This window comes from Symsagittifera roscoffensis, chromosome 8 (genome assembly GCF_963678635.1).
Source record: "Symsagittifera roscoffensis chromosome 8, txSymRosc1.1, whole genome shotgun sequence".
Classification (NCBI taxonomy): Eukaryota; Metazoa; Xenacoelomorpha; order Acoela; family Convolutidae; genus Symsagittifera; species Symsagittifera roscoffensis.
The window spans coordinates 30096811-30115690 of NC_087069.1; the positions used below are offsets into that span (position 1 = coordinate 30096811).

The 18880-nt window shown below is 37.8% G+C and overlaps 2 protein-coding genes across 2 annotated transcripts; both read right to left on the bottom strand.

The window, feature by feature from the left end:
* Positions 1–1689: 1689 nt before the first annotated feature.
* On the bottom strand, positions 1690–16790 carry LOC134853268 (signal peptidase complex subunit 2-like). The gene is made up of 6 exons (XM_063869243.1): positions 16786–16790; positions 8596–8727; positions 8151–8272; positions 7619–7760; positions 3579–3720; positions 1690–2174 (listed from the first exon to the last, which is right to left on the bottom strand). Exons 2-6 carry the CDS (start codon positions 8665–8667, stop codon positions 2035–2037), a joined length of 618 nt encoding a protein of 205 aa, XP_063725313.1. The 5' UTR covers positions 8668–8727; positions 16786–16790; the 3' UTR covers positions 1690–2034.
* Positions 9057–13329, bottom strand: LOC134853095 (alpha-1-antiproteinase 2-like). The gene is made up of 3 exons (XM_063869030.1): positions 12541–13329; positions 11732–12071; positions 9057–9564 (listed from the first exon to the last, which is right to left on the bottom strand). The coding sequence occupies exons 1-3, from the start codon at positions 13097–13099 to the stop codon at positions 9321–9323; spliced, it is 1143 nt and encodes a 380-aa protein (XP_063725100.1). The 5' UTR covers positions 13100–13329; the 3' UTR covers positions 9057–9320.
* Positions 16791–18880: the final 2090 nt, after the last annotated feature.

Genomic DNA, 18880 nt, shown 5'->3' on the forward strand with positions numbered 1-18880 from the left:
ACTGCCTAAGCATGAATATAAAAAGTGTAGAGAAACACTTCTAACTAATTCTGAATAATTAGACAAACAACGTCTGGAAAGGTCAGGACTGACAGCATCGCAGCTAAAACATGAATAGACCAACTGAGGGAGAGCCTGAAACTTCTGGAAAACTCCCCAAAGGGGAGAAACTCAAAGAACGTGGACTTGTCCAAAAAACCAGAGGACATAATTGACACTTTTCAAAATCGTGACCTGTCGCTAACAGAGTGGGAAAACCTGGCCAACCAAGCATTGAAGAGGAGTCCAAAAAGTAGCAGACAAATTTAGAGGAAAAAAAAACAACCAGAAGGAGAGAGTGATGAAAAATTCGATCCTCCAATAGGCGCAGCGGATGATTCTAGCATGGAGAACTCGGTGGTCAGAAGAAGCTCCAGACAAAATAACAGCAAGGAATCTCGACGGTTCGGCGATCCCGTAAAACACTCGATACGAGAGATCTCAGAGGAAGATCTATCAGGGGGTGCACTACTAAAGGCGGCACCACACAAATACCGAAGGAGACTCACATACTTTCAGACACGTATAGACCCATAAAAACGCGACTGGGGCTGCTCCAGAGACATCTGTTCCGAAGAAAATTCGGCTATGCAAAGAATCGACCTAGGCGAAGATTAACAGATAATGGGGCGACAACAATACAAAATTTCAAACTGAAAATCAAAGTTTTAGAAACTGAGAATTAACTCCTATTGTTATTACGAAACTATTTTTAGAAAGTAGTTGAAAACATTTCCTACCCGAGAGGATATGTGGTACTGCCTGCTACTGTGCTAGCATTAACGTAACCTTGAAGTGTATATTTATGTATTTAAATTTCTATGTCTTATTTTTTTGAAACATTGCCCAAGTTCACTGGATTGCAAATCTTCGGTTAGCAGCTGCACTCAGTCTGCCATTTCAACTACGCTGATAACAGCAGGACTCACAGGAAACAGCTTAAATGAACTAGATAAACTTTTTTTTTTAAAATAACAATATTAGTTTTCTCTCGTGTCAGTCACAAACGATATCACAACGGCTCACTAAGTTTTCTTGCTTACAATTTTTAAACTAAATAAAACCTATCCAAAAACAGTACAATTTTTTAATTTAAGATTGTCAGCATTTGCTTAAGATATCTAAGAGTCTGGACACATGGAAAATCTACAAGCTCAATTTCAGAGAGTCTCAATATTTCACAAAGATATCAAAGATCGTTGAGCATAGCCACTTATTATTATACACTAGTCGATAATAAAGCAGAGAACAGATGCTATGTTATTTTCAGTACTACAGTGAAATTTGCAAATGAGTGAACTTTTTTAATTAATCCTTTATTTGCGAGTTAGGTTAGAAAAAAAGGAACATTCGTAATAAAAAAAACGGAGCTGACGCTAGTGTAAGCAAAAAGAACATGCCTCTGCGTTCAATCATACGGCAATGCTCTTCTCCAAAAAGCGTTGTTTTTTAAAATAATTGAATTTTAATTGAAAAAAGTGCTGATTGGTAAAGAGAAAAATAGAAAGTGCCATTTTCCCGCAAGTCTCTATTTCATTATCTCCGAATAAACTTCCGAAAAACCTGAGACAATACAATTATAGATTTCCAGAACCACTTTTAAATCACTCCAATTTGGCTGATTTCACTTGATCTAAAAAACAATCCCAGCCAATTTTTTATTGCGACCAACTAACACGAGCAACATTTACTATTAATTACAGCCAAAACTCAAAATCACACATATTCAGCTCATATACTACTTAAATTCAAAGAATAATTTAGTTTTCAGAACCATAAATGCACAAATAAATAAACAGCAAAACTGGGTTTGGAACAACAAATAGTTTTTTTTACATAAAAGCAAAACATTAAGTTTCATTCTTGCGTATCCATTTTAAGACACGATGGACGATACTTAGAACAATAATTAATTATACATCTCGTTTAATAAACCAGTACGTTGATCCACGAAAACTAGTTGATATCAAGTTAAACTCTGATGACTTGCATTAGTCAGTTTTTCTTTTTCGATTCTCCCTTTCGAACGTGGACAATTTTGTTGAAATTTTCAGTCAGCAATTTCTCAAATTTCTCTTCCAGAAGCACTCCGTCTTCAGTGAAATAGTTCTCCACTGGAAAACTGAACTCAATCTCTAAACATCAAACGACTCGCCTTTCAGTTTCATTGAGTTATAACAAGCATAAGGAACTCTTAAATTTCTGAAGTATTTCAAGAGGTTTCTGGTCAACCCTCCATCTAGAGATTTTGTAAGTTCCGCGTTTGTTTTTTTTTGTCGTCGCTTTTTGCTTATTGCAAGTTCGAGCTGTTTTCGTTGAATGCGGTGTTTCGAAAGCGTTGTCCTGAATTTAAAAAACTGGACTTCATGTCCAGGGTTACCAATTGGTCGCCGAAAAAGTAGTGCACGTTTTCAGGCCCGTATAAAACTGAATATTTTCAAGCCCACTTACTTCATCAAACGCTTTTCACTCAATAACGATGGGCCATGTAAGTTTTCAAACAAAAATGACCGAAAGGAAAGCTTATAACAATTTTTAAAGAGCTGCTTTCAATTAGTTTGAGCTTGAAAGTCAAAATTATTTTTGAAAATTAAGAAGGCGTTGTCCAGTATATTTGTTATAAACAATAGAGTTGCAAGAAAATCAGACATACAGAAATAACTACAAAGAGCAATCTTTTCAATTTGAAAAAATGTTGCTTGCTTTTTGAAGTTTCAGGCAACCTTGAAACAATAACCGTGTCTAAAAAATTGGTTTTTGCATGCGAAAACGGTACCACATAGGCCAATTGATCTTTTAATTAACATTGTTTGTCCGAACTTTTTCCTATTAATTATAAGTAGCAGAAATTCCTGATAGACAAAACACTTGAAAGGAGCAATCTGCCAATTGTACCAGTTTCGAACTTACGGGCAGGGCAACCTTTAGACATAAAATCTGTCTAAAAACGAGCTTTTCTTTTCTTCAATTTTCTGAAATTGGTCAATTGCCATTTTTAATCAGAACTTTTTGCAACTCTCCATATAATATATAGTTTTAATAAATTTATCAGACAACGACTTAAATTTTTGAAAAAATTCTGACCTGGAGACAGTGAAATGGCGTTAAAATTGCAATCGAATTTTCAAAATTGCATTTGAATTGTCGAACCAATTCAAAACGATCGCCCTTTTTCAGGGATGTATTTAGTGAATAAACTCAAAGCCCACAATTCGGACAAACTTCCTAATGTTAAATCCCCACTAATCTGTGCCGCGAAACTGAGCTGCAAAGTAAGTTACATGCAATTCTCGTAAAATAACGAAGCACTGGTAATTCATTAGTTTTTTTGCTGTAACGATATCTGTAGGAGTTGAAAAACAGTTGACATTGGACACAATCATAACATTGCAGGAAACAAAAACGATGACAGCAAAAATGCCGCACTGAAGATATCCTCTCAAAAAATCGGAGAATGATATTGTTAGCTAAACGCCTTTTATAACGATTAGGTTCATAGCTGTTTTTGATTGAATCGAACTTTTTGCAAAATATCATACCTTCGTGTGCGTCTCCGTTGTGCAGTGCTAGGTCGAAGTGGAATATGTTCTGATACTTCTTAAGAGTGCTGCCCATTTCCAGTCTACAAGGAATGCCTACCACTGTTTCCCTGTCATCACCCTGGTAAACTATGTTTTTCTCCTGAAACAAACTGCCGTCTCTGCATCTCGGACATTAGATCGGAGGTTCGAGACCCACCATAATCCATACTCTTGGGCTGTGTCATCCGGCCGGATTGGCATGATTCATTATGAAGTATTTATATATATTTATACTAAAAATCTATTACCAGTTATATTACTATAAATTAGATTGGTGGCCTTGACCAGTCAAGACCTAAATTTTGAACGTCCATGTTCAGAACAAATAATTTAAAATTATGTTCAGTTCTTTCGCTCAACTAAACTTACTAACAGATATTTAGCCAATCCGTTCGGATTCTATAACAAACTCATACGTTACAGTATGACATGGCGCAGCCAGCAGGATATAAAAAACCAATGAGTATCCCACTTTTGTGGCAGAAGGCATCGTAAGAACCACCACTGAAATGTTCAAAAAGAGCAGCGATGATGGAGATGGCCGTTTTCGCCAAAGATGGGATAGATGTAAGAAACTTGTTACGAGCGAAACCTCCTGTGATAGAACCAACAGAAACGACTTACGAAATCGAGATCACTGGTGAAACATAAGCACAAAAACAATAAAAAAGACATCAGAAACCAAAAAAATAACGAGTAACTTGGAAAAATAACGTGAAAAAATCAAAAAAAAGGCGTACTTCGTGATAAAACACCATGGGATGATGCACCAAAGTTAGAAGCTATGTTTTTCTATGTCTCGGAGCAGAAGGACAAAGACAATTACAACAAAGAAGACCAAACCCAAAAATTCAAACGACAACTACAAAAGAACTGACGCGAATATTTGTCGAAAACAACGGAAAAACTAAACATTGGAAAAATTTCTTGCAAATTTAGTCGAATTAGCTTCCCGAGCGGATTGTGGAGATCGAGAATATGAATGGGTTCGGGATATGTTCACGGCCCACATGTCTAACGAAAAGATTGCAGAAGAGTTATTGGCAGAGACCAAATCTCCACAAGACGCATACAAGAAGCATACGAATATGCAATCAGGAGGGAGAAAGGTATAGAACAAAGTAAATTGATGAAAACGAACCCATTCGGAGCAACAATAAACACAAACACATCAGCGAAACAGAAACCCATGAGCTAAATCCAACCACGCGGGAGAGGTGGCTATCAGAACTTGTACCAAAACAAGTTAAAAAGTCGCGGAAATAGACGAGGTCGAAATATTTTCCCCGCAGAGCGTACACCCACGAGAGGCAACAAAACCAACAAACAAACAAAACATGTTATAAATGTGGTGAACCGTTTGGATCAAATCATTTGACGTCATACCCAGCAAAAGAAAAAATATGTACTAAGTACGCAAAACGAGGTCATTTTGCAAGAGTATGTAGGTCAACAAATGTTAACTACATGCAAGAAACGGGCAGTCAACAAGAAAAAGAAAATTCATTCGCCGCAGGAGATAATAATGACCCAGTGACTTATGCCGAATTCATATCGACTAACGTTTAGGAAGAAATTCCTCGGGACAATTTTACTTTGCTGGCAATTTCAGAAGCATTTGAAGCCAGAAACGCATTAAACATAAAAAAAGAGCTAAATGAACATTTAGCAAAACTTAAAACACATTCAGAAGATTTTTCTCGCCATCGCAGAGTCTGGAAGCCCCATGTCCTTCAACGAAAAAACGGCGGAAAGATTTGGAAAAACCGATCGATCCGCCAAATTTAGGTCAATCCCACCGGAGGCTGCAGCCCGAAGACTCGCTTGTTATAATGGAAAACCCATTGTTCAAAAAAGGGGCGACTTATCATTGCGGTGGAGTCCGGAGGATGGATAATTTAGTCGGCCCCGTTTATCATCGTTGACGACCAAAAAGCAAATATAATCGGGCGAAATATTCTACCACAAATAGGTATCAAACTTGTTCAATACAGGGCAGCACACAACAGTAATCTCAATATTCATGGAACAGAAGAAAGATCCGACCAGGAAATACAAACCTCGGTTAAAGAAAACTTCCGAGAAATTTGTGTGAAAATCAGAAGATCACGTAATGCGAACTCAATTTTAACAAAAATATTACTTCGATCCAGCAAAAAGGTCGAAGAATCCCTATTCATTAACAAGAAAGAGTGGAAGCGGAGCTAAGTAAAACAATAGATCAGAAAAAATCAAAAGAGTAGACAAAAGTTCTGATAACACAATTCATCAGCCCAGTCTTCATAACGGTAAAAAAAGGACAAAACGTTTAAACTTGCGCTAGACACCAAGAAAATCAATTAACTCATACACAAAAACAAATACCAAATGCCTAATATTGAACTGTTATTTGACAACATCGCACAAATCATAAAGGGGGATGACTCACAACAATCCCTCTTCACAACTCTCGATCTACGCTAAGCATTTTCGCAAATCCCATTAGATAAGGAAACGAGAGAACAATGCTAGGGGGGGGAAGTCTGATAGGGAAGAAAGCGACATGAAGATACCAATTTCAGAGGGGATTCTACGGCCTCACGGACATGCCGACAGAACTTCAAAAGCCATAGGTCTCACATTAACAAATTGTGAAAACACATTTGCCTACCTTGATGACATTCTGATTGTAACAAAAAGTCATAAGGATAAACACAAAAAACTATAACATTAAAGTACTGAATGCATTTAATTCCTGGAAACCATCAAACCAAAAAAGCAAGATGACGAAACGGTAAAAATCATTGATCTGACCTCCCCGGTGGAAAGTCCCAAAAAATAGACGGTAGACCGAGTAAACGAGGAAATAAATACAACGGAGGAGCACAAAAAAGTCTTTGAAGAGGATGATGAACAAGTAGCGACGGCAACAAAGATTATCACGACGGAAGAGACAGCCACAAATGTAACAGCTATAAAACAAATTACGAAAGAAAAGGAACAGAATAAACGATCAAACAGACAGTCCTACGGAGAAAATAAACCCCTAGTCCCACCGGGACTTTAAAACTCAAACAATTTGGTCCCACGGAGACGATAAACTGAGTTATTTCATTCAAGGGGGATGTCATCCGGCCGGATTGGCATTATTCATCATGAAGTTGTTTATTTATTTGTACTGTAAATCTTTTACCAGTTATATTACTAAAACTAAGATTGTTGGCCTTGACCGTCAATATTCAAGGCCTAAAAGTTGAACGTCTATGTTCCGAACAAACGAATTCAGATATATGTTCAGTTCTTTCGCTCAACTAAACTTACTTGCAGATATTTACCCTATCCGTTCGGATTCCATAACAAACTCAAACGTTACGGTATGACAGGCTGTGAGGGTGAGGCATCATTATTCAGCCAAAAAACAAGCCAAAAAAAATCAAAACTGTTAGTTCGGGCACAAACGCGGCTGACCAGCTCGCATGTTGATCTTTCTCGAACCAATGAATGAAGTCTTTATTGTATCTCAAGCAAAAAATCAATATGGATCAAATCGAAATCGCTATGGTCAAGCGGATCATGTCTGGATATATGTAAGATTACATAAAAAGATATACTTTGTCTCTTGGAGCAGAATTCACAAATGCGTTATAGTTACGAAGCGCAAATTTAGTCAAACCAAGATAAAAAAAATTGAGACATGAAGCTGATTGCATTAACCTGCCTGCTTTTGTGACATTATGGATGCATTTTTTTGAATTGAAATATCGAATTAATGTTTTGACGATAATTTAACTTCGTTGATTGAGACTAGAACTGACTGTTCTTAATTTTTGACCTCTCTTCTGGTTTCTCTCGTTTCCCAGAAATTAACTTTTTTGTTCGTCTAAACCATCATCATTATTCATGTTGTTTTGGTAGCTCACCTAAGTAAAACCAATGAGATCCGAGCATTTGCATTATTTGTTTTCATTTTGCGCCGTTTGGGCGCAACAATTTAGGCAGAGAATCTGGAGTTGTATTACCTTTAGGAGGGTGAAGAGGGTGAATATTCCCATCATGAAGAAGTAGGAGAGACTGCATGTGGCCAGGACGTACTTGCTCTTCGGAAATGGATTCGCTAAGTCATACAACAGGGCCAACGCCGCAAATGACACTGCCACACAACTGCACAACAAGAAACACAGACAAAACACACATTACAAGGCATAAATTTGATACTAGTTACGGTATCTTTAGTCAACTCCAGATACAAGCCTTGAAACGGCTTTTAAAACAAACAATAAAACCTGCTCTGAACACAATAATCTTGAAACTACTTTTTCTAAAACCAATTCAAAACTCAAGAAAAAAGAGTTTCATAACGTATTTTCTTGTAGCTTGAGATGTCTTCTTCAAAATGAACTCCTCTAAAAAGTTAGGGCATTTATTTAAAAAGTATGGCCATTTATGGGCTTAAGACACTTGGTTGCCAGACAAAATTGTTACATTTGATTAACATTAGCAACAATACAATACAATACACAAGAGTATAGCAATGATGCTGTTTGTGGTCACCTGATGACGAGTCGGATGTTCATGAGTTGGAAGACCTCTTCGAAGTTGAACTTCCCTGAGGCCACCTGCTTCGCACAATCATCGATCGCATTCTTCACCGCACTACTGTCCCACTTGTTCACCTACAGCAGCCATCAATTAAATCAAAACAACAGGTCCAATAGTTAAGCGATTAAAACGGGACTGAATTAGATTTGAGTACCACCAATGGCTCAACGTTCTATTGAACCTATGGATTTTATTATTATAAACACCCTAAATTCTATGTTTCTGTCTTTTCAAAATTGATCGACTTGATTGACTAAAACCAACTAAAACCAAAAGAAAGCTTTAGGAAGGTGGAAACTGGTAGAAGATGGCTCTGTCATGTTTTCTGGAAGTTCGAAAACGCAAAAAAAACTATTACAAATGCCGTTTTCCATAACTTTAAATCCTAGAAGCTGACCTGTATCTTCTCGTCGCCTCCATTCTCCTTATCTGTGGACTCTGACCCTTTTTTGCCTAACATGGATCCCATTTGGACTACTGTATCTTCCTTTTTCTCTCGTCGCAATAATTTAATGAATAAGACCAATCTGAAAAAAAAATTAACTTATAAATACACAAGGCTGATGCTGTGAAAACGCCAAAAGTTTCCCCAAAGAGGTCACTAGTCTTCGATAAATATCGCTAACGAGATTCAAAAAATTGTCAATCGAGATTCCGACTTCAATCACCAAAATTTCTTCCGAGAAAAAGCGCAGCTAGCATCTTTTTTTTGAAGGTCGGAACAAAAAATTTGTTCAGATGATAACTAGAATAAGATTCTCTACAAATTTCCGATTTCGAAAATTTTACTTCCAAAAGCAGGTACAAACTAGTTCAAAATTTAATTCTGTTCGCTAACTTTTATATGAGCAAAATAAATATTTTTAAAAACAGTGAATTTATAGCACTGAAGTGAGCACGAGTAGTTGCACTGTCTAATGGTTCGATATGTTAGATTTTTTGAATATTTGCATCATTTTTTTCATGGAAATAACTGCAAAAAAAACATATTATTTATCAATTCAACAGGCGAAGTAAACTGTTCAAAACCGCTTGTGCAGTAAAAAGTACAACAGTTTCGCCGTCGAAACTAAAGCAAAAGCTATCCAACTGATCTCAAAAAGTCAGCAGTGGGACGCAGACTCAATGTCCAACAGTGGGGTCAGTAACAACCCCATTGAACAACACTATCCCCGTGGATGGCTGGTATATGAAGTATACATGAGGGCAGGTGACGTGGAAGGTGATGGGGGGCTCGTCTATGCCCCCAACTGCACAGCTGAGCATCATCATCACAGCTGTTGCAGCTGCTGCTTCCGTCCCCTCTTCATCTATGTCCACAAAGCACTTCTGCAGAATCGAACTAACCATGGTAGACTCATTTGCACTGAAACATATTTTGATAATAAACTTGTTATGGTCATCTAGCCGAAAACATGCTTATGACGTACACACAACCCACATGATATCCTTCGAGAAGAGGCAACAGCCACAAGAAGAACAACAAAAAGCTAAAACGATTAAAGGTTGCTGCTAAGCAAGTGACACCGAAGATTCCTCACAGGTACAACTATCCCATGTGAATTATTCTAACAGACAGTTTTAGAAATTTCAAAAAATATATATCTGACCTTAACACTTTTCGAATTTCAACAATAATTTCTTATTAACACTTTTTGGAAGAAACTCAGCCAGCCAGTTTCAACACACACTGGATCAATAAATTTTTTTTATTCAACTTGGAAATTTAAAATCTACTTTCGAAAATAGAAGTCATTCAGGCCATTTGCGCTTTCGTAGTTCCGCTAAATTGAACTACAAAAAATCAAAAACCAAAGCGCAAATAAAATTGACGTGAAAAAGATATTACAAAACTGTAATAGGAAACTAACAAAAATTTAACATAACCTCCGTTCATCGACACGTAATCAACAAGCTCGCAACTTTAAATACTAATTTGGTAATCTTAATTGCGCAAAATTAATTCCTAAACCCAATGGCGTAGAAGGTGAAGCCAAGAAGTACTTAAAAATTGAATGATGACAACTAAATAAAATGTTGAACCATTTGAAATGAGAATCGTTCTTTTCCTCACAAATTTCGATTCTAGGCAGAAATGAGTCGGTCCTTCATTACTTTGATGCGTTGGAAAAGAAACAAGAATGCTCGTATCATCTGAATTTTTGACTCGCTTTTAAAATCGGTACAAAAGTTTGTGGTCCAAAAAAATAGAACAAGAAAAATAAGAGCAACATGATTGCTTTAACTAAACTTTGAATGGTTGATTTGCCGCCGACGCTATAATATGACGTTGTTTTTCGCGCTTTGTTTACCAACCAATTTTTAAAATTTGGTAATTTTTAAAATTCGAACAAAGCCAACAAACTCATGGAAAAGAGTCAATGAACTTATGTAAACAGAAAAAATACTGACTTGTTTTATTTGAAAAAATCTCAATATTCGAAAAACCCAGAAAAAAAACAGATGGACTTAAAGCTATTTGAATTTCAACCACAATTTATGATCGACACTTTTTTGATGATTTCAATCCAGTTGACAAAATTTGATTATCAGCTAAGCTTTTCTTCGCCTAAAAAATCTTGAAATAAAATTCCACTTTCGAAGCAAGAAATCTTCCACTTTTTATGGCGCCACGTTCATATTTGGAGAGCGCAATTTACTTAACTTTTAGCAAATGAACTTGAAATCAAACAAAGAATTTATACCGAAGTGCATTCATAAAAACATTAATATCCCTTAATATTAAAATTTTCCGTAATTATTAGACCGTTTTAAGACTTTTTCCTGAAAAAAACCACCAATACCTATAAAAGCCTTTTATACGTTCATCGACTTTTAAAAACTTAACAAAAATCATCGCAGTGAAAGCTTGTTTGTAATTTCTGAGCCCAAAACATTGAAAGCTTTGAAACGAAAAAAATCTATCAAACTTGCTAGTTAGTAGTTAAAGTTTGTCTGAAAACAAAAACCACCCGAGCACAAATATTTCGTCGTTTCCCCTAAAAATTGAACATCAAAAAAGGCGACGAATGCATCCAAATAATTCAGACAAAGTAAAACAACAAATACAAACTATCCAAAATTGCATTCAAAACCCAAGCCAACAAATGGAAAAAAGTAGTGATGGAATATTTCCAAAGGTGCTCATTTCCGAAAGTATTCATGGATTCAAGTCATGATTGCACATCTTGCTACTTAAATTTGTATGTAGATATTGTATGTATGCGACTGATATTTGTATGTAGATAAAGATCAATAACTTTGTAAGCAACCATCGAGACCGGTCGCCAGCTTAAAATTTACTAAATTCAACTTGTGAAATGGCGTTTTGAAAAGAAAGAGTCTTAGCATCAAGCTTTGTTACACTAATGTTCCACACAAACCGGACACAAGTTCAGAAAAAGTTCGTATTCGATTGGAAACGCTTGTCTGCGATCTAATAAAACTCTTAGCTCATGACCTCAATAATTTGACAAATTGCGGTCGAAAATCAAAAATTTAAATTCCGTACTTACTTCGTGACATCTACTAACCTAATTCCCGAGAAGTCAGCACCCGGCGTGAAAGCAGCTTTTACTCCTAATTTCTTAAAAATCGGAATTAGATCAATGGTGCATTCCACTCTACACTTCGGCAAGATGACATCCAGTCTTTCCAACTTGGCTTTTGACCTCAAGCCCTTCAACTGATCACGTTGCAAAAATTTGAGGAAATCGGTTGGTTTCAAACCCTGTTCGGGTAAAAGTATGCCCATTTCCCAAGCTGTGTCGCTAGAGGCACTTTTGTAAGGCAAAAAGGCCATGACAAATTTGCCACTTTTGACGTATGCAAAACTTCCGATTTGCTTCATTAGCTGCACATTTACCTTCTCTCCTTAAATAACCAGAATTCAAGATAAATCTAAATGCACCAGAAAAGCAAGTTAGGTTTCACAATTTGAAAAACAAGATAGTTTTCAGAATTTGAAAAACAAGATAGTTTTCAGAATTTGAAAAACAAGTTAGTTTTCAGAATTTGAAAAACAAGATAGTTTTCAGAATTGAATTCTTCTATACAACTTAAAAGGGTATCGCATATAAAAAATATGCGATAACCTAACAGGAAATATTATAATTTCAATTTTATCTTGCACATTACGAAGCCAAACTGTGTATTTTTAATACATTTTACCAGGTTATTTAAATTGTATAAACCAATCGCGAAGGTAAACAGTGTATACAAACACATTATTAAGTAGTTCATTTGACGGTTCATTACGAAATTTAAGGCATAAGGCAAATCACCAACTGAAGCACTAAGAACGCGCCTTTACCCCTTAAACTTATGTTGAAAAAAAGCTCACCAGATAGAAGATTGAACTCTCCTTCATCGGTATCCTCTTTCTCGAAAGGCTTCGCCCATTTTCCCTTCATGTACACCGCATTCACTAGCGCCATCACGTGATCTTCAGTTGTGTCTTTTATCAAATCTTTTATTTTTCCATTAGTCTCTTTTTTTACCCAGTCATTCACTATTTTCTCGCCCTCTTGCGACCCAAATTTCGCATTCTCAACATGCGCGGTGAACTCCGATTTCAAGTGATCTACAAACGCCGTTTCTGGTTCGAATCCCTCTTGAAGAAAGAGTCCATTTGCCGTTGTTAGCGTGAACAAATCATTTGATGATTCTGTCAACTTTCTGATCACATGTTGAGCGTCTTGATTTTCGTTTTTCGAATTAATCGACAAGGATTTCTCCAGCTCTGTTTTGGTTTTGCCGGTGGCGCCGTGTTTAAGCATGGACATGCATATGAAGACGCTCACTGGTGATATTGCAGAGTTAGCTTCTTCGGCTGTTTGTACATAGTGACTTGTGAGTGAATGGGAAAAATTAGCAGCCGATGCGAAACTCTGTTCTGCCATTTCAAAACGAACCCAGTTTTCTCCAATTCAGAGAACTTCAACTTCAACGCTAGAATTTTCCGGCAATTAGGTTACCAACACAACAGCAAACGCTATCTGAAATCGAAACAGAAGCTAATGAGCTAGCCTAGACTCAAAGGTTCCACCGCAATTTATAGATCTTTTTCAGCTAACTCAACTAAAACCAAGATCCATTAAGCTTAATTAAATAAGTAAATATCATGATAACATCCCGGGTCGAGGTCCCCGGACTCAAGTCCAGACTTTCGCGACGATACTTTGACATGTCCAGACTTTGGCGACCAAAACCTGGCATTTCCAGACTTTTGCGACTATGATGATCCGTCGCGACTTTCGCGACCTAAGCGGAGGTGGCGCGACCAAAACATCGCGACTCATATTTGGTATGTCCAGACTCTGGCGACCAATAGTTGCCGTTTCCAGACTTTCGCGACCAAAAAACTAAGGCGCGACTTTCGCGACTGAGGCGGATACGGCGCGATCCTGCGGCTCAGGAAACCGCGTGACCGGCGCGACCAAACATAGCCATTTCCAGACTTTTCATACCTAGATGGAGACGGCGCGATTTTGCAGATCAACATGGAGACGGCGCGAATTTGAAAAAAGTTTTTCAGGGCTTTCGCGACCGAGGTGGAGACGGCACGACTTTCGCGACCAAGGTGGATAGGATAAGGCGCGACTCAAAAAGCATTGTCGCGACCGGCCTGGCCAGCGCGACCAAAAAGTGCACTTTCAAGACTTTCGCGACCGAGGTGGAGACGGCGCGACTTTCCAGACCGAAGCGGAGACGGCGCGACCAAGAATAATTTCATCGCGACCGTAGTGGAAGCGGCGCGACTTTCGCGTTCAGAGTGGAGACGGCGCGACTTTTCAGGCCAAGGAGGAGACGGCGCGACTTTTCAGACCAAGGCGGAGACGGCGCGACTTTCCAGACCGAGGCAGAGACGACGCGACTAAGAAACAATTCTTTGCGACCGTGGTAGACACGACGCGACTTTAGCAATCACAGTGGAGACAGCCCAGACCACGGTGTATATGGCGCAACTTTCCAGAACAAGACGGACGCGGCGCGACTTTCCAGACCGAGGCGGATACGGCGCGACTTTCCAGACCATCGCGGAGACGGCGCGACCAAGAATCGATTCCTCGCGACCAAGGCGGAGACGACGCGAATTTTGCAGACCAAAGCGGAGACGGCGCGACTTTTCAGACCAAGACGGAGCGACTTTTCAGACGGAAGCGGAGGTGGCGCGAACAAGATTATAATCCTCGCGACTGAGGTGGATACGATGCGACTTTCCAGACCAGGGTGGAGATGGCATGACTTTCCAGACCAAGGCGGAGACGGCGCGATTTTCCAGACCGAGGCTGAGACGTCTATGCAATTTGGGTCTAAATCCGGATGTTGCGCGACCCTTAAGGTCTGGTCTGGACATGAGTCTGGGACCTCGAACCGGGAAGACAGAGAAATCCGACGAGACTTCAAGCCGAAGTGACTTCAGGACAAAATATAGACTTCAAAAGCACCTCAAAATGCTAAATTTTCATCTGTATAGTAGCATTCAACAAATAGGCAAGTTTAAACCATTATAAATGTTATTTGTGGCAATACACCACCTGGGAATGGCATTCATTAATTACATCACCCGGATTTTGCAATGCATAAATTATACAGAAGAAAAACCTTTCTACAAAGATTTTAAAATTAACATTACTAAAAATCACTTCGTGGCTCAAAATTTATTTTAGAAGAAGCCAATTACTGGTGAAATCGAGAAACTTTTCAAAATAGTCTTGAAAATATTCTACTTTATGACTATTTGAGAAAATGTTCGGCTCGAAGACCCTGACTTTACGATTCGGCTTGAAGTTCCGTTGGCCTGATATCCAGCACCCAATTAAAATATGGGCCCTTTACCAGACTCGGTAAACAATTTTGATTGATAGATGTAATGACGCCATTCAGTCTGCTTTGAGACATTTATTTCAGGGTTTCTGAGCGAAAGTCCTTCTCGAATCTCTGCTAGTTTTGAAATATTGAGTGAAAAAAATTATTGTGTTGTGGTCTGGTAAAAAGTCGGTCTGGTAACAATCGGTCTGGTAAAAGATATAGTCCCATCATTGAAGGAGTTAATTGAATAAAAACAACAGAGTAAAGTTTTTTTTTCGGAATAATTTAAATAACTGCTAGCACGCGTAGAAATTCAAAGTGAAAAGTTACATAAATAGTTTAATTGTTTGTTCAATTGGACGATGATATCTAAGCCGATTGACAAAGGAAGCTGCAAAATGTTGCGCTCGATAGGATGGACTTTTCACCATTAGACCTCATGCAAAATTGATGTCATTAATTTGATATACAAGATAATTAACGGTGTCTTATGAAATCAATTAATGGTACTTCATTTTAATAGAAGACCAACATACCGAAGAGCCAGTTGGCCGAAAAGGCAAAAATTTTATTTATTGTCAGATCGGAGGTTCTATTATACGTTCGTATAGGTTTCATCTGACATACTACCTTAACTCTCTAACTAATACCATTACATCTGATTCCACTGCAGCCCAACAGCCATAAGAGCCCAGGACAAAAAATCCACGCCAATCAAAAAGTAATATTTGAAAGGAGCACAAAAACAATCCTAACAGGTTTATCACAGGAAACAAAGTTATTGGTTCTCATGATTTTTTAAGGGTTTGATTTGTGGTGCCACTGCTTGCTTCCAGTGAATTGAACTTCTGGTTGAACGAATGAACCTGAACTGTTTCTAAAAAAGCATGTGAAGCGAGGGGTAGCGGCCCTGAAAAAGCAAAGCCATGCCGTTGTGCCAGACGGTGATTGCATAGCTTGTACTAATGTTACTTGAAGCCGCGTTGTCTTGAAGTTTGAAGAGAGCTGAATGGAACAAAGGATATTATTTAATATCGGAAAGAACTTTCCAATAAGAGTTAAAGATTAAAAAGCACTAATTTGGATATGAAATTGAACCCCAGGGTTATCAATAACTGTCTTGAGGCTAGCTGCTATGAATTGGCTATCATTATGATTGATCTGAGTTTTTGCGGTTTCTTCAGCTGTTCAACTAATTGCCTTGCTTGTATAGGACTGGGGTTGAGCTGATAACGGTGCCTGCGCTAAATAGAGTAAGGACCTCGTCGCAAATTAGGCCTCGTCGTCATTGGAACTTTGACAACCCCATTCTGCGCCACATCAATGGGTAGTAGATTCAGTATCACGCTTTTTAGTGAATGCGTCTCCATCTAACATCAGCAACATTTTGCCTGCTTGACTTTATCCATAGATAAATTTCAATGTCACAGTTTTGCATGTCCTTTTTAGTTTGATTATGATGTTGATGTGAGTGCAATGACCTAATTTCGTTGCTTCATTATCAATATTTCCCCAACAATGACTCTACTTACAGGTTGAAAAACCAACTTTAATCCCTTGAAAAAACTTTTTCTTTTCCAAAAAGCACTATTCTGTTTAAAGCCTCCCATTAGAAGTTGAAAATTAGAATGAATTAAATTGCTATTTAGAGGTGAGCTCTAATCTTCGATAACTTCATTACCGCGTAGTTTCAATCCTTCAAATTTTAACTAACAAATGGGATATTTAAAATGACGTGGCATATTATGGTATAAAAAACTGTTTTGTCACTGGGATTTAATAAGTATGGGAAAATTTCGTAACTTCGTCCTGTCACATTTCATAACTAACGGCAGTAATTAGAGAATGAGCGTCTCTTCAATCGGTCTGGTAAAAGATATAGTCTCATCATTGAAGGAGTTAATTGAAAAAAAAATGAGCGTCCATTCAATCGGTCTGGTAAAAGATATAGTCTCATCATTGAAGGAGTTAATTGAAAAAAAAAAACAACAGAGTAATGTTTTTTTCGGAATAGTTTAAATAACTGCTAGCACGCGTAGAAATTCAGAGTGAAAAGTTACATAAATAGTTTAATTGTTTTTTTTTTCAATTGGACGATGATATCAAAGCCGATTGACAAAGGAAGCTGCAAAATGTTGCGCTCGATAGGATGGACTTTTCACCATTAGACCTCATGCAAAATTGATGTCATTAATTTGATATACAAGATACTTAACGGTGTCTTATGAAATCAATTAATGGTACTTCATTTTAATAGAAGACCAACATACCGAAGAGCCAGTTGGCCGAAAAGGCAAAAATTTTATTTATTGTCAGATCGGAGGTTCTATTATACGTTCGTATAGGTTTCATCTGACATACTACCTTAACTCTCTAACTAATACCATTACATCTGATTCCACTGCAGCCCAACAACCATAAGAGCCCAGGACAAAAAATCCACGCCAATCAAAAAGTAATATTTGAAAGGAGCACAAAAAGAATCCTAACAAGTTTATCACAGGAAACAAAGTTATTGGTTCTCATGGTTTTTTAAAGGTTTGATTTGTGGTGCCACTGCTTGCTTCCAGTGAATTGAACTTCTGGTTGAACGAATGAACCTGAACTGTTTCTAAAAAAGCATGTGAAGCGAGGGGTAGCGGCCCTGAAAAAGCAAAGTCATGCCGTTGTGCCAGACGGTGATTGCATAGCTTGTACTAATGTTACTTGAAGCCGCGTTGTCTTGAAGTTTGAAGAGAGACCTTTCCAATAAGAGTTAAAGATTAAAAAGCACTAATTTGGATATGAAATTGAACCCCAGGGTTATCACTAACTGTCTTGAGGCTAGCTGCTATGAATTGGCTATCATTATGATTGATCTGAGTTTTTGCGGTTTCTTCAGCTGTTCAACTAATTGCCTTGCTTGTATAGGACTGGGGTTGAACTGATAACGGTGCCTGCGCTAAATAGAGTAAGGACCTCGTCGCAAATTAGGCCTCGTCGTCATTGGAACATTGACAACCCAGATTCAGTATCACGCTTTTTAGTGAATGCGTCTCCATCTAACATCAGCAACATTTTGCCTGCTTGACTTTATCCATAGATAAATTTCGATGTCACAGTTTTGCATGTCCTTTTTAGTTTGATTATGATGTTGATGTGAGTGCAATGACCTAATTTCGTTGCTTCATTATCAATATTTCTCCAACAATGACTCTACTTACAGGTTGAAAAACCAACTTTAATCCCTTGAAAAAAACTTTTTCTTTTCCAAAAAGCACTATTCTGTTTAAAGCCTCCCATTAGAAGTTGAAAATTAGAATGAATTAAATTGCTATTTAGAGGTGAGCTCTAATCTTCGATAACTTCATTACCGCGTAGTTTCAATCCTTCAAATTTTAACTAACAAATGGGATATTTAAAATGACGTGGCATATTATGGTATAAAAAACTGTTTTGTCACTGGGATTTAATAAGTATGGGAAAATTTCGTAACTTCGTCCTGTCACATTTCATAACTAACAGCAGTAATTAGAGAATGAGCGTCTCATTCTACAAGGTAATGTAGAATTTCTTTCCTCTTCACTGCAAAAACTGTCTAAAGTGAGTCTTGAGCACCAAAACAGCCAGGGGTGAAAAACCAGTACTCGCAAAATCTCAAAGACAACACTGGTGGACAAAATGTAACGTAAAAATTGGTTTTTACTCAACAAGTCTGATGAAAACTTGGGTAAATTAAACAAGTAAATCGTGAATCCTCGCAACTACTTAGTGATAACCCATATCATTTGCTGTTGATAGATGCAAAAAATTAGTTTAAGTTGAAATAAAAGATGGTTTAAAGTAGTCTGTGAAATCTTGGCACAAAGTCTTTTTGAAGAGTAAAACCT

Excerpts from the sequence above, each read along its gene's own strand:
- LOC134853268 (XM_063869243.1), bottom strand. The coding sequence starts at position 8,667 with ATGGGATCCATGTTAGGCAAAAAAGGGTCAGAGTCCACAGATAAGGAG. Across the intron at positions 8,273-8,595 it reads GAGGCGACGAGAAGATACAG|GTGAACAAGTGGGACAGTAG; the intron begins GTCAGCTTCTAG and ends TGGCTGCTGTAG. Across the intron at positions 7,761-8,150 it reads AACATCCGACTCGTCATCAG|TTGTGTGGCAGTGTCATTTG; the intron begins GTGACCACAAAC and ends CTTGTTGTGCAG.
- LOC134853095 (XM_063869030.1), bottom strand. The coding sequence starts at position 13,099 with ATGGCAGAACAGAGTTTCGCATCGGCTGCTAATTTTTCCCATTCACTC. Across the intron at positions 12,072-12,540 it reads AGAGTTCAATCTTCTATCTG|GAGAGAAGGTAAATGTGCAG; the intron begins GTGAGCTTTTTT and ends TGGTTATTTAAG. Across the intron at positions 9,565-11,731 it reads GCTGACTTCTCGGGAATTAG|TGCAAATGAGTCTACCATGG; the intron begins GTTAGTAGATGT and ends AATATGTTTCAG.